Source organism: Limulus polyphemus, unplaced genomic scaffold, assembly GCF_000517525.1.
Source record: "Limulus polyphemus unplaced genomic scaffold, Limulus_polyphemus-2.1.2 Scaffold4626, whole genome shotgun sequence".
Classification (NCBI taxonomy): domain Eukaryota; kingdom Metazoa; phylum Arthropoda; class Merostomata; order Xiphosura; family Limulidae; genus Limulus; species Limulus polyphemus.
The window spans coordinates 60,935-73,995 of record NW_013670236.1 but is presented as its reverse complement, the minus strand read 5'-3'; the positions used below and the strand labels follow the sequence as shown (position 1 = coordinate 73,995).

The 13,061-nt window shown below is 33.2% G+C and overlaps 1 protein-coding gene across 1 annotated transcript in view; it reads right to left on the bottom strand.

Annotated features, from left to right (window-relative positions):
* LOC106471441 (C2 domain-containing protein 3-like) overlaps nt 1-13,061 on the bottom strand; it is a gene marked incomplete at its 3' end in the record, with an annotated part of 28,831 nt that overhangs the window by 6,921 nt on the left and 8,849 nt on the right. The window contains exon 5 of the mRNA XM_013932043.2: nt 2,843-3,149. Within this exon, the coding sequence (XP_013787497.2) occupies nt 2,843-3,149 (307 nt within the window). The remainder of the gene's footprint in view (nt 1-2,842; nt 3,150-13,061) is intronic.

Sequence of the window (13,061 nt, the reverse complement as noted above, 5' to 3'; positions counted from 1 at the left end):
ACCAATTAAGATAGCCATTGGACGACATTAGCTTTTGAAGTTTCATCCTGGCTTGCGTCTTACCATCCATGGTGTTGTGTATTTTACAATTCTGTTAAATTGACTAATAATGATAATGAGTTCACTCCACAATGAAAATGACTCCCCAGTACAGCACTTCAACTAAAAAGGAAGTATCAGTGAAAAGATTAAGATCTAAAGGATGAAGAAGAAAAGGACATTCCGATGACATAAATTGTTGGTTCAACCCAAACTGAAGAAACACAAGAGTGATGATAAAAATAGGTATGCTAAATGAAAACAGGTGAGAATTTAGTTGCCACTAAAAAGCAAGGTCCCAATGGAGATGCCATCTGTGAGTGCACCACAAATGAATGAAAACATGAATTGAGGCCACCATCCTCAAACTAAAAAGGATCTCTTTGGTGGTAAGTGCATGAAAGTCCTAGACCTAGGAGGCACTGAAATGTCTCTTGAACTTTTTTGATTCAAAACACCAGATGTATCAAATATTGTGTTGGTACTAAATAAGAGTTGAGATTACTTATGAACCATCCAATAAATATAACCAACTTGGTGGTAAAATGAATAACTGTAAGAGACTGAATAGACAAATGGGTCAAAAGAAGTTATCCATTCCTGAAAAAACTTATGTCTAGTGAATAGAAAAGACCAGCAAAACTAGACTGCTTGACAGAAAATATAAGGAACTGAAGGAAAGAGCAGTGAACTGATAAACTACCCCCTATGAAAATAGCCATGTAAAGGATATTTCCCCAGCAACCTCATGTTTTGCATTTGAAATTGAGATATCTCCACAAAAAAATTAACAGAGATAAATCTATGTCTCCAATCTCCTGATGTTTATGGAACCACAAAAAATGGGATTAAAAACCTTGAGAAATATAATAAACAATTTCAGCTTCTCCTTTTTGAAGGATATTTGACATATTTTGATCCAGAATGTGTAAGCAAATTAATTCATAAGGAAGAGGAAAGACATCAAGACAAGACTTTAAGAATTTTTCAAACCCAAGGCCTCATAGAAAAAACCAATTATCCAAGACAACTCCTCCATCAGTCCAGATAACAGATTCATCTGGAACAGAAGAAAGTGGTTAACAAAATCCCACTTACTTACATCTATGTTTGGCCATTTGTTAAGATCCAGAGCAACAAGTACAATGTTGCTTACCTCTACTGTAAAGGAAATAAGGAAGAAAAAAAAATTACTATCAGAACTAATCTGAAGTGCTTAAACCCTAATCCTCTCCTGCTGGTATGCTTATTCTGAACGAAAGAAATGCAAATGAGCAAATGAAAAAATCCTGCAAACATACAAACAATGCAATGAAGAAGCTTTTCAAAGTCATCTGTTAGTTTGTAAGAAGGCATGCCAGGAATCTATCAAATGAATAATAGCCACATAATAATAGAAACTACATCCATGAGAACTGCAGCAAAGAAAGACCACAAGATATAAATTTGATCATGACTAAAAGATTCGTAAGAACAAGAATAGCTGATATTTAATAATTACTCTGAAGAAACATGTCTCCAAATGAAACAAATTACATTATGCATGCACAAAACTGGCACTTGTCAAAGCAAAAAATCACATGGAAAATCCTCCCAGTAGAGGATCAAAAGTTTGAGAAGTGAGATAAGTTGAAGAAGATAATCGTACTAAAAGGCTGTTAACATTTTGCTGATTTCTAGAAGCATTTTACAATAACCTAAAAATCAAGAGAAAATATAAAGAACTGAATCACTCAATTTGACATTAGAACCCTCAGGCAACACAATCAGTTCCATACCCGAGAAAAGGTGAAACAACAACCCAGCAGAAATTTCTTCAGAATTAGGGCTAGCTAACAAATGATGCTTTTCACACAATGAATGTGAATAGGCTTAAATAAGATACTTTTTTTTTCATCATCATCTTCACAAAGAAAGACAAATGTTCTACATTTGAATGCTCACATGAACATGAAACCCACCAGGGAAACCAGTAGTTAAAACACAAATAACAGCCTAAAAAATTTGACCATCAACATAAGCCAACAATACATCATGCTCACTAGAGGCAGACTACTTGAGTATGGCTTCCAAAGAAATTGTAAAATTTCTAATATTAGCAGAAACACTAGTAACAGTAGTTAACATTGTCTTCAGAATTTGTAGTGAGAGAAAATACCAGCATGACTGGTAACAAGAAAATCTGTCTTGTAGAAAATGGAAGAGCAGAGAATTGTGGGTAAGTTGACATATGCTGTGCATTGCATTGAGAACTTCAAGTCACATAACTGTTGAACTGACAACACAAAAGCAACTCAAGAAGAAAAGTGTTTTAGTATTTCAGAGGTAATTTTACCTGATTTTAATAAAGAAATTTATTTTTTTCCACCTGTACAAGCAATAACAGTTTTACCACTTATCTTTAATATTCAAATACACAAATACGGTTTAATTAATACTGTATTTTAATAAATATGTAATATAATTTTTATATTAATTAACAAAGTACTTGTTCTTCAGCACTTTATCATAACTGGTAGAATAACTGGCTCACTTGTAGCAAAGCTCTAAAGGTAAATGAAATTTCCATCAAAATTCAGTTATTTGTTATAACAATTTTAGCATTTAATTCCTTTTTTTTCTTCTTTTAAACCATTTTAGTTCCCTTTTCAAAAAAGTTGAAAATTTACAAATTTTTGACACTTTGGCTGTTTAAATTTTATCATGTATGTAGTCTTTTCTATGTTTTAACTCAGAAAAGAAGTTTCACTAAATAAAAGATATACATGAGTATGGATTCAGTAATTAAAATTATACACTGTACCTTGATTTTTCCTCATTACCAAAGACATCATCTTTCTGACGAACACGACGAGCCTTTTCAAGAGTTGCATGGATAAGTTCAATATCTAAATTTTCCAGCATTTCAGGATTTTTGTGTTTGCTATTACTTATAAGCCCTTCTTTATCCTTTTTAGCCTGCTGGTGCATTGTAGAAACCTGATTTGCTTCTATTAAACAGTCCTTTTTACTTTGAAAATTATTTTTCTGCTGAGAATTAGAATCATTGGCATTGTGGTTATTTTCTTTCAGTTCTTCGGAAACCGTGTCAATTTTTGAACAATCACGAGCTGTTATCAAACAAGCTAAATATTTTTATCTTATTTTTCAATTATTTAACTACACTTTATCTGGTTTATTCATTTTATAATTTTTAAATTATGGTTTGAAACAAACTTTCAATAATCATTACACTTACTTAGCTTCTAGTTTATAAACTTGAAGTTCATAAAACTTTAAAATCATCTGACATCTTTTGCCTTATGAGATTAATGCAAATTGAAGTATTTTTCTGATAAAGCACAATTATTTAACAAGTATTAAAATGAAACAGTCAAGATTTAAAAAGGAAATAATTTGTATCACATTACACTCACTCAATACTCTTCTTTTTGTGCAGCATCATTGATACACGAACTAACAAATTAATCTCTCAACTAGAACTTTACTTAATTATGTACTCGTATAATTTTTAGTCATTACAACACAAACAAGAGGAAGAAATGGACAGTACCATAATCAAAAATTCATTAGTTGTCACTAAGAATATCATTAAAATTACCAAAAAATCTGAATTCAAAATATTAGAAACCTTCAATATAAAATACTCAGAAAATCAAAATTAATGAAGTATGAAAGGTAGAAAAATATTGAACAATGGAACTGAAAAAAACAGATCAGATGTGTAAATCAAACATGTCACAACATTTGTGTAAACATCCTCTAAACTAAAATATCTTAACCGTTTAACAACAGGAGCCCCTTTAAATGCTTTTCTACACAAGTCATGGTGTTACATTCAAAATTTAATTAAACACCTTTACTATCAATGTATGTTACGATTCAAAGTTTTATTTTATTCAAGTTTTAAGTCCTTTATTTCAAAATAAACCTTAAAAACACTACTTAAAACTTCAGATGTATTGTCACGTGACCAACGAGCTATGAAAATTCTCTACTTTGGCATTCTGTATCTTCAATAATACAATGATAACTGAGTAGAGGTACATCTAGACAATAAGATGCTGACATAACCTTTTGAGTCAGTGATTTCAAAGTTCTCTGAATAAATAATACATTTTTTCAACCCTGACAGGTGCCACAGCCAACTTCAACACATTTGTTTGAGCTTTATAGCCTACATGTAGATGCTACATATACATGTGTATAATCATTAGTAAGAGCTCATTTTACATAATAATCTAACAATGGTTATTTTAACATTGGTGAACAGTTGTCATCACAGATTACTTGTAATTGACTGTAGAACTGTTGGATCAAGTCACTTACAGTTGTTTCTTATCTAAATATGTTATAGTTAGAGATATAGTTTAAATTGTATTTAGGTCTTATTATTATATTTTAGTTGATTATGTATTAGTTATGTTTTACGATGCATAGTTAAAAGATTTAAACATTTTTTAAATTTACATCATACTTTGCATCCATTCTCAAGGTTTATGATATTACTTGCTGAAAGAAAATTTTGCAGAAGGATTGTGCATGTCTCCCAAAGAAACTGTAATATACTTTGAGGGCACTGTTAACTTGTGTTGAGATGAATAATAAGTGGTAAAGGACAAGAAAAGAAAATACAACATTAAAAATTAACTATAAGTGAAAAAGAAAAACCTGAAATTACAAATTTAACAAAAGGAAAATCTTTAAAGATATTCTACAAAAAAATTTAAAAGTATGTAATTTTGTTTCCTATTTCCTAATTTTAATTACTTCATTGCATTGTACATTAATGAAAATAGCTAGCAATAGCGATGTTGTAGAGAAAATGAAAAATAAAATATAAACATTTACCTTAAAAAACTTTTGATATCTTTTTAGGAGGTTCTAGAGATTATACAAATGAAGTATAAAAACTATAGGACAAAGAAAAGTACTTTTATACTTGAAATGAAAATCATCTTGCACTCAGTTTGTTAATAGTTTGAATGCAAGTAACTATAATAGAAAAATAACACATTTTTTAGTTAAAACACTTAATTATAATAATTTGAGTACAAAATACTTGTGATCTTTAAAAATATTTTTACCAGATTTTGAGAGGATACATTAAGAAATCTCAGAGTTACCAAATGTATTGTTGTAAAAGTGAAATTCAACTTGATTTCCCCAAATTGCATGAGCCTGCCACAAAAGTGCTAAAGTTGGCATTATCTTGGATGGGTAATACAGGACTGAGTAAGTTATATGGAAGTGATTTTGAATATGCAAATCAGCAAGTCACACAACAACTACAGCTAGTAAAAAGTCATGGTGGAACAAAATGTATCAGAACAACAATTTCAAGTGATTTTGAATATACAAATCAATAAGTCAACTGACAACTACAGCTGATAAGACATTACAGCAGAAAGCAATGTCTCAGAACTACAATATTGTTTGGTGTTTAGTAAGTCTTGTGATGACACTGAAAATTTATTGTTTTTAGGATGGGTATGTAACAGCTCAGTCTGATGCAAAAGTTAACATTTTCCTAAATTGAAAATGTATTTCCAATAATACTTACCTCCGCTGACACATATAGCTATTACTCGACCATCAGGGTTCCTTCTTTTCCCATCTAAGCATTAGTCTGATTTTTTCTTGCTTGCTCCAGTCTTTTATACCCCACTCAATTGCCCTTGGTGATAATTGGCTTGTAATACTCTCCACTTACATCAATGTGCCCTCTATCCTGGTACTGTATACAAGCATATCATACAGATAATTTTTTCACTTTTTTGAGATTGATACCATCCCAGTCTCTAACACCAGCTCTTAGTGGGGAGGAAGGGTGGGAGAGTGTCAGCGGAGGAAAATTTTAACTTCCAATACATACTTCCCTCTGCTGCCACTTATAGCTAGAATCCCACATTGAGAAGGTGCAGGGGCCATTGAGGACATTATCTATACAGAAAGCAACTGCATTCATCATGGGTGTACCAAGATAAGAGTGGTACCTGAGTGGGAGAACCACACTACATCCTGAACAGGTGTGATCTTCAACCTGAACTTAGTTCCTGTAACGAGGATGGAATTGTACATGAATGATCATCACTACAGGCCAGCCCCAACCAAGTAGCCAAGGTTCCACTACTTGGGGTTGGAATTAAGGGGTCTTGGTCCCTATATCCCACGTTGGTGGCTAGGGCAATTGGACTGCAATGTTATATATAGATATACTTCTGATTAGATCCCAACCTGTAGCCATAGAGTGATGCATTTCAAATCACCGGAATCACAAATAAGAAAATAAGCAACACCGAAGCAGACAAACCTCCTCCACCGGAAGAAGCCCAAAAGACAACACCCCAGGCTCAGAATGGTGGGATTGTGTATGCCTTACTCAACCAAGGGAAACAAAACTCATCCAGTCCGGAATTATGAACATTCCTCCTCACTCCCCAACAGTGTGACCAAAGTACATTCCACTTGCCCCCAGAATTATGGGGAGGACGTGGAACAACTGTGCTCAACTAAAGACCCAGGATTGGACCACTCCACATTCAGAATCATAAGAAGATAGTGGCCCTCCTTCTATGAACATTATACTGAACCAATATTGATCAAAAAGAAGAACCATGTACACCCCAACCAGATAGCCAAGCATCAAATCTGAACCAGTATTCTGAGTAGGCTCCCACATAGGCTGGTGCCGCTCCTACGGACATCTGGGAAAAAACATCCAGGGGCTTGGGTAGGAGGGCCCCAACTTCGCTCTCTTCTCTAAGAGTGGAAGAAATCACTCTAACACTCTGGAGGAAAATCCTCTGTCTATCACTCCTGTGACTGGAAACTGGGTGTGGTAAGAACTCTCTAGTTCCAGTAGTATAATCTGGGGAGTAATGCACATCGGGGAGTCCTGAGGAACAGTGCTCTGGAAACAGTGCAATAGGTGAACTAAGTTCCCTACATATTTAAAAGCAAACCAATCCAAATTTATTCAATCAAATAATTGGCATGAAGGGGCAGGATCCCCTTTAGTTTTACTCATGATAGTCCATGAGTGGCAGTCCAGCAAATATGGTAATACCACCTGGTCAGCTCCTAGGTGGTTTTATGGAAGACCTCATTTCTACAAAGCCTGTTGCAATTGATAGTAATTATAGTGAAATAGTGGTTGCTAGTGCAGAATTGGTTTTATAAAAGCATACCTGTCTGGGAAACACTCACCACAGAGTGGGATCCTGTGAAAACAAGGTAAGGGACCCTGAAAGGTAGAAATAAAAATACTCACTCCTCTGTATAATCTAGCAGAAATAGCAGATAGCTACAGGAAGAAGGTAAAAACCCTCAGATGAAGAGACTGCCAGATCAGGCAAATAATATCAGATAAAGGTATTGGGGAGGTCCAGCAAGCAATTCGAACAGGCTGCTAAAGCCATAGAAAAGAGAAATCTGATCAGATGTGACTCACAGAAGATACCTCACCTTCAAAGAGAACCCAGAATAAAGTGTTGTCTAGTATTTTTAAAAGTATAAGTACAGGCAATAAAACCTTCAAGACCTCACTGAACATAATGAAGATTGAAATCTGACTGGATACACAGAGAAAGAAAGAGCAGATGAATTGGAGAAAAGGACTGAACCCCTTTCCTGTCTGTTAGGTCTGTCTGAGTGTTAGGTAAGAAGAACTGGTCTGAGGATGTAGAGAGAATAAGAAAGTGTTCATTGGACAAACAGCCCAAATCAATCTGACCTGTGATGTCCGTAGGTCAGCAGCCATGATAAAATAAACCTGCGGGTAAAAGGGGATACATGGCATATAAGAGCCAGGTCACAGACAGGTGTAAAGAAAGAACATGTAACCTGAGTCTACCTGTTAGGTAAATGGAATGGTCATTTGGGACCAATTACCCAAAATGATGTGAGGAATCTGGAGAGTACTGGGGAATCAAAAATATGTAGTTGCAATAATCGAACGGTAGTCAGAGTGAAGCCTGACAATTTACCCCTTAAGAAGCCCAGACCATAAGACCTTGCCCTGTTGAAGAGAATAAGGACAAAAACATTGTGTAGGGAAGCCTCGTCATCTGTGCATAGACTCTGGAGTTCCTGACTGTTGGTATATGTACCCCATCCCTGAAGCAAGGCATTCATGAAGACAATGGAACTCTGGACGAGGTGGATATGATGGATAAAGCCTAACTGTCCCTTCACATAACTAAGAAGTAAACTTTCCAGCATGAACCATAATTTCCATGTTTGGAGAAAAAAATTCACTCCCAGACTTTTCAGTCATCAATTAAGTTGAAGGCTCAAAAGCAGCCAGGAAAAAGCCCAAAACATCACACACTCAAAGAACCAACAGAAAAAAAACAAATCATAGGCAGCTTATCCCAAAGTGGCTTCCTCTTCATTTTTCATAGGTCATTTAAAGACCAAGGTAAAGTAAGTTGTTTTGTTAGAGCAAAACAAGTGCGGGCCATCTGGCATATCCACGTTAGGGATATGAACCCCGGACCCTGGTCCCGCAAGTCTGTAAACTTACCGTTGAAACACAGGGGGGCTGAAAATCCAACAGACAACCACAGATCCAAATATATGTCTCCATCTCATTACGAATAAGACCACTGACAGTCTCAACCGAAAGTAACTCTCCTCTGATTGTTGTTCGACACTAGATATCAGAGGTGGGAGAGGAGAGACCCAATCTGTCTCTGTGTTGGAATAATAATCTGGGAATTCATACCATAATTGGCTTGCCAATCAGAAGAAAGAAAATAATTTTTTTTATTATTATTGCTGTTACAAAACCAACTAGATAACATGATAACATTCAAAGTATCTCCGAACGATCGTAATACTGGGAAACCCATTAGTGATGCTTTGTCAAGAAAAAAGTGATAAAATTATCTGAATGATGTGCTTCTATACTGTACCAGGATAGAGAGCACATTGACATAGGTGGAGAGTATCACAAGACAATTATCACCAAGGGCAACTGAGTGGGGTATAAAAAACCAGAGCAAGCAAGAAAAAATCAGACCAATGCTTAGATGGGCAAGGAAGAAACCATGGCAGTCAAGTAATAGCTATAAGTGGCAGTGGAGGTTTTAGAATATTCATACTTAGTTTATACAGATGTGTTCAGATTAGGTATTTAAAATTTCCAACACAAGGATATTCCTTGTACTTAAAGGCAATGGAAAACAAAGGAATATGGATCAATACCATGACCATCTAGAAAGGGAGTGTAACAAGTTGTACCCAAGCCATGGTAACTAAAGTGCAGTATTTTTTAACAGGTAAGAATCAACAAATAAAAAGGACAGTAGCAAATGCTAATCATGTGATCCAGATAACAATACATAACATAATGAAGAAGGATTTCTGTATAGAAAAGTGACACATGTCATGTACAAGCAAGATACTTCTACTACTTATCCATTACATTGTAGCATACCTCAAGTAGCTGGAGAATAAAACATATATTCCTGCTATTCAATATGAAGATACCCAGGTAAAGTCACAAGAAACAGTGCCTGTGAACTTCTGTGTGATAAGAATGTTGAAACAAGCACTGTATTTGTATACTAGATAGATTATGGAATCTATGCAGATAAGTGATTTGCTTTGAACATGACAGCCTTATGGCAGAGCCTTTTACAATGGCAACTACATGCAGGACAATTGTCAAGATGCATGGTCATAAGATAGAGCATGACCAGACATTGCAACATGGCGAGGCTTTAAAATTATTTTAAAACTTTCAGTAAAAGTTGGTTGATACAATTTGTTACAAGTTCAATTTAATTATCTTCATAATTTCAACTGTTAACCTTTTCCAAATCTGTTTTTTTTAACCCTATAATTATAGACACTCCTGTACTGTGCATGTCACAAGATTTTACTTTGTTACATTCAAAATTTAATTAAGCAATCTTAATATCAATGTATACCAACAAAATTAGCACTAAAATTTACATTATAGTTCAAAGTTTTATATTATCTAAGTTTAATTCATTTACTTAAAAAAAACCTAAAAGTAAAATTCTTAAACTTCAGTTTGACGCACAATTTCACAAAGTTTTAACCTTTAAGATTTTGTAACTTGAAAACGAGTTGGATATACTAAACATTCTATATATAGAAAGGATTTAGGTTAATTGCTCTGTTTACACATTCTTCTTTCAAGCTCTTTAGGGGATGTTAGGAGAAAAGAGACTTGAAAGATACCATGCCCACTTTCAACATATAGAGTTTCAATTTCTCAGACAATTATACTTAGTTGAGCTAGATGTTTGTACCAATAGAAAGGCCACATTTTTAAATTCTGTCTCCCAACAGTTAGTTTAAAAATTGGCGCAAAGAATTCCAAAGAGAACTTGTCGAACCCTCTTAGCATTGTTTTTGCTTTTGTCTTTGCTAACACTTTAGAGTTGTTTCTCACCAATAAATGTGTTAGTTTGAAAGACAATTAAATTTTATTTAGGTTTTAGTTTTATATTTTAGTTAATTATGCATTAGTTATGTTTTAAAATGCATATTAGAAAGGTTTACTAAATATTTTAAATATAAGCCAAACTGCCTCGGCTTATCAGGCTTAGTGTAGTACATAAATGTCCCAACATTCTGATGACGTCTAATGTGTCGCTGCCATGGTCACCCCAAGAACATCTGTTGATGTGTGTTGTGTTAAGTAATAATGCTAAAGGATAGGAAAGGAAAATAAGATATCAAAAATTAACTTTTTGCAAAAAAGTAAAAAAATTACTTTTAAAAATATAACAGAAAATTTCTCATTTTAAGCATTTCACTGCACAATACACTGATAACAATACTCAAAATATTCAGAATCTTAGTGCAAATAACCAAAATACAAAAATAACAAATCTTTAATTGAAATATGTAATTAAAATAATCTTATTCTTTGCATCCAAAATACAAGTAATCTTTAACAAACTCAGACCAATTTTTGTAAAGATACATTGAGAAAGCTTAGAATTATCATGAATATTGTCGCACTGTATCATTCTCCATACGAGCTATGCTCATTGGATTATGCCCCATCTCCGTAGGATTAAACTATATAGTTTCATTGCTGTACTTTGAATCACAAGACTCCTTCAAAGAAAATAAATCACCTCAGGAGACCATAGACATTTTGTAAATACTGTGCGATCTTTGTTTTGTGCTTTAACTGCCCGTAAGCCTTAGTGAATCTTACACATTTATGTTTCCAAAAAAATAATTCATGTAGCTTTCAAATAAGCATTTTAGAAAAGAAACAATATATCAGGCAATTGAATAGAATGTCCCAAAACTATTATAATTGAACTAGTTTTCTAACTGTGCTACAAATAGAATAATAAAAAGTCTGTTAGCTGCTTGGAATTGAAAAACATTATCATATACAAAGGATCTAAGGCCAACTTCTATTTATGCCCACCAAAAAAAAAAAGAAACTGTAATAAGCTTTATATTCTTGCTTGTAATTATGTACAGTTTGTGTTTCTGATTGGTTGACCACTCTGAAAACCATATTAGGGAAGATATAACATCTACAGGGAAGAATTTAGAGTGCAGACATGAAACAAAAATGAAGAATGGGAATTTTTTTTAAATATTTCCTTTGGAAATTTAAAATTAAAACTTGCATAAAATAAAAATTTGAATTATAAACTACATTTTGATGCCAAATTTTATTAACACACATTGATTATAAAGTTGTTTAATTAAATTTTGAATGAAACTCAGTAAAAGATTGTGGTGCTCACTTTCACCCAGCTGTATGGAAATAGTTAATATAACATACTCAACCCTGTATAGCTAGTACATTCATAGAGAAACTTTGTCTCAGTAAAATAGGAACTATTGCATACACCTTGCAAATGCAACCAAAATGCTGTACAGTCTCAAAATGTAACTCTGATATATTCTGTTACAATGACTTGCTGATTTGTTTCTTCAAAATAATTTTAATATAATGTAATATCAATAGTCTCAAACAGTGTCACCCCTATTTGAGTAGATGTAAAAATTGTAGCAAAATATTAAAATTCAAAGAAAAAAGTGATCATTGGAACACTAAATATATATAAGTGGGATATGGTCACTACCATCTTTACTTTTCCAGTATTCTACTTGTCCATCCATCTTTAAACTGGAATATGACAAGAATTTCAATCACACATGTGTGTTTGTATATTTGATCTTGGTTATACTTTGTTTTGTTTTTTAGTTTTACTCATGTCTCTGCATTAAACAATAGAAAACCCTATTTTTAGTAATAAATTTCTTTTAATTTATTTTCCCAATAACCTTGCCACATTCATAAATATTTTTAGAAAATATTACAGTGCACAAACAAACATACTTTAAACACACATGTCTTTGCAAAAACATTTTAAAAATTAGATACAGTTTGGCAAAGAGAAAACATTTACCTAATACCTGATGAAGTTCAACTTTGAACAATCATTTTAAACAATGTGTTGACCTTTACTGAAGCAGTATAAAACTGAGCTCACAAGCAAATAAGTGTATTAAATAACATCTATAGATATAATGCTGGGATTTAACTTATACAAAACACTAACAATAATTGTGTTACAGAACACACATCATATACAAGATAAGCAAATAATATAAAAAATAAAATCACCACAGTAAAATGTCCCTTGTATTCATCTTTACCTGTACATTGACTAACAAACTGTGATCAAACTAAATTGCCATAGCAAGTCAGTAAACATTTTCCTTGAGTGAGATTACATCAATCAAAGCTCTAAATCTTAATATAATTGATAAAAAAATATGTAATTAACAATAAAGATTATCCCCATCAAATTAATAAATTATATTCAATTCTATAACTGAGATAGATTACTACAACATGTCATGTTACCACATCTATAAGATTTAATATATGGGTAACCTAACTTTTCTTTTCCTAGTCATTTAACTTTAAAATTCCATTACACTTAACAACAGCTGGACATCAAAAAATTATTGTTTGTTTTGTTTTTGTTTTTTTTTAATTT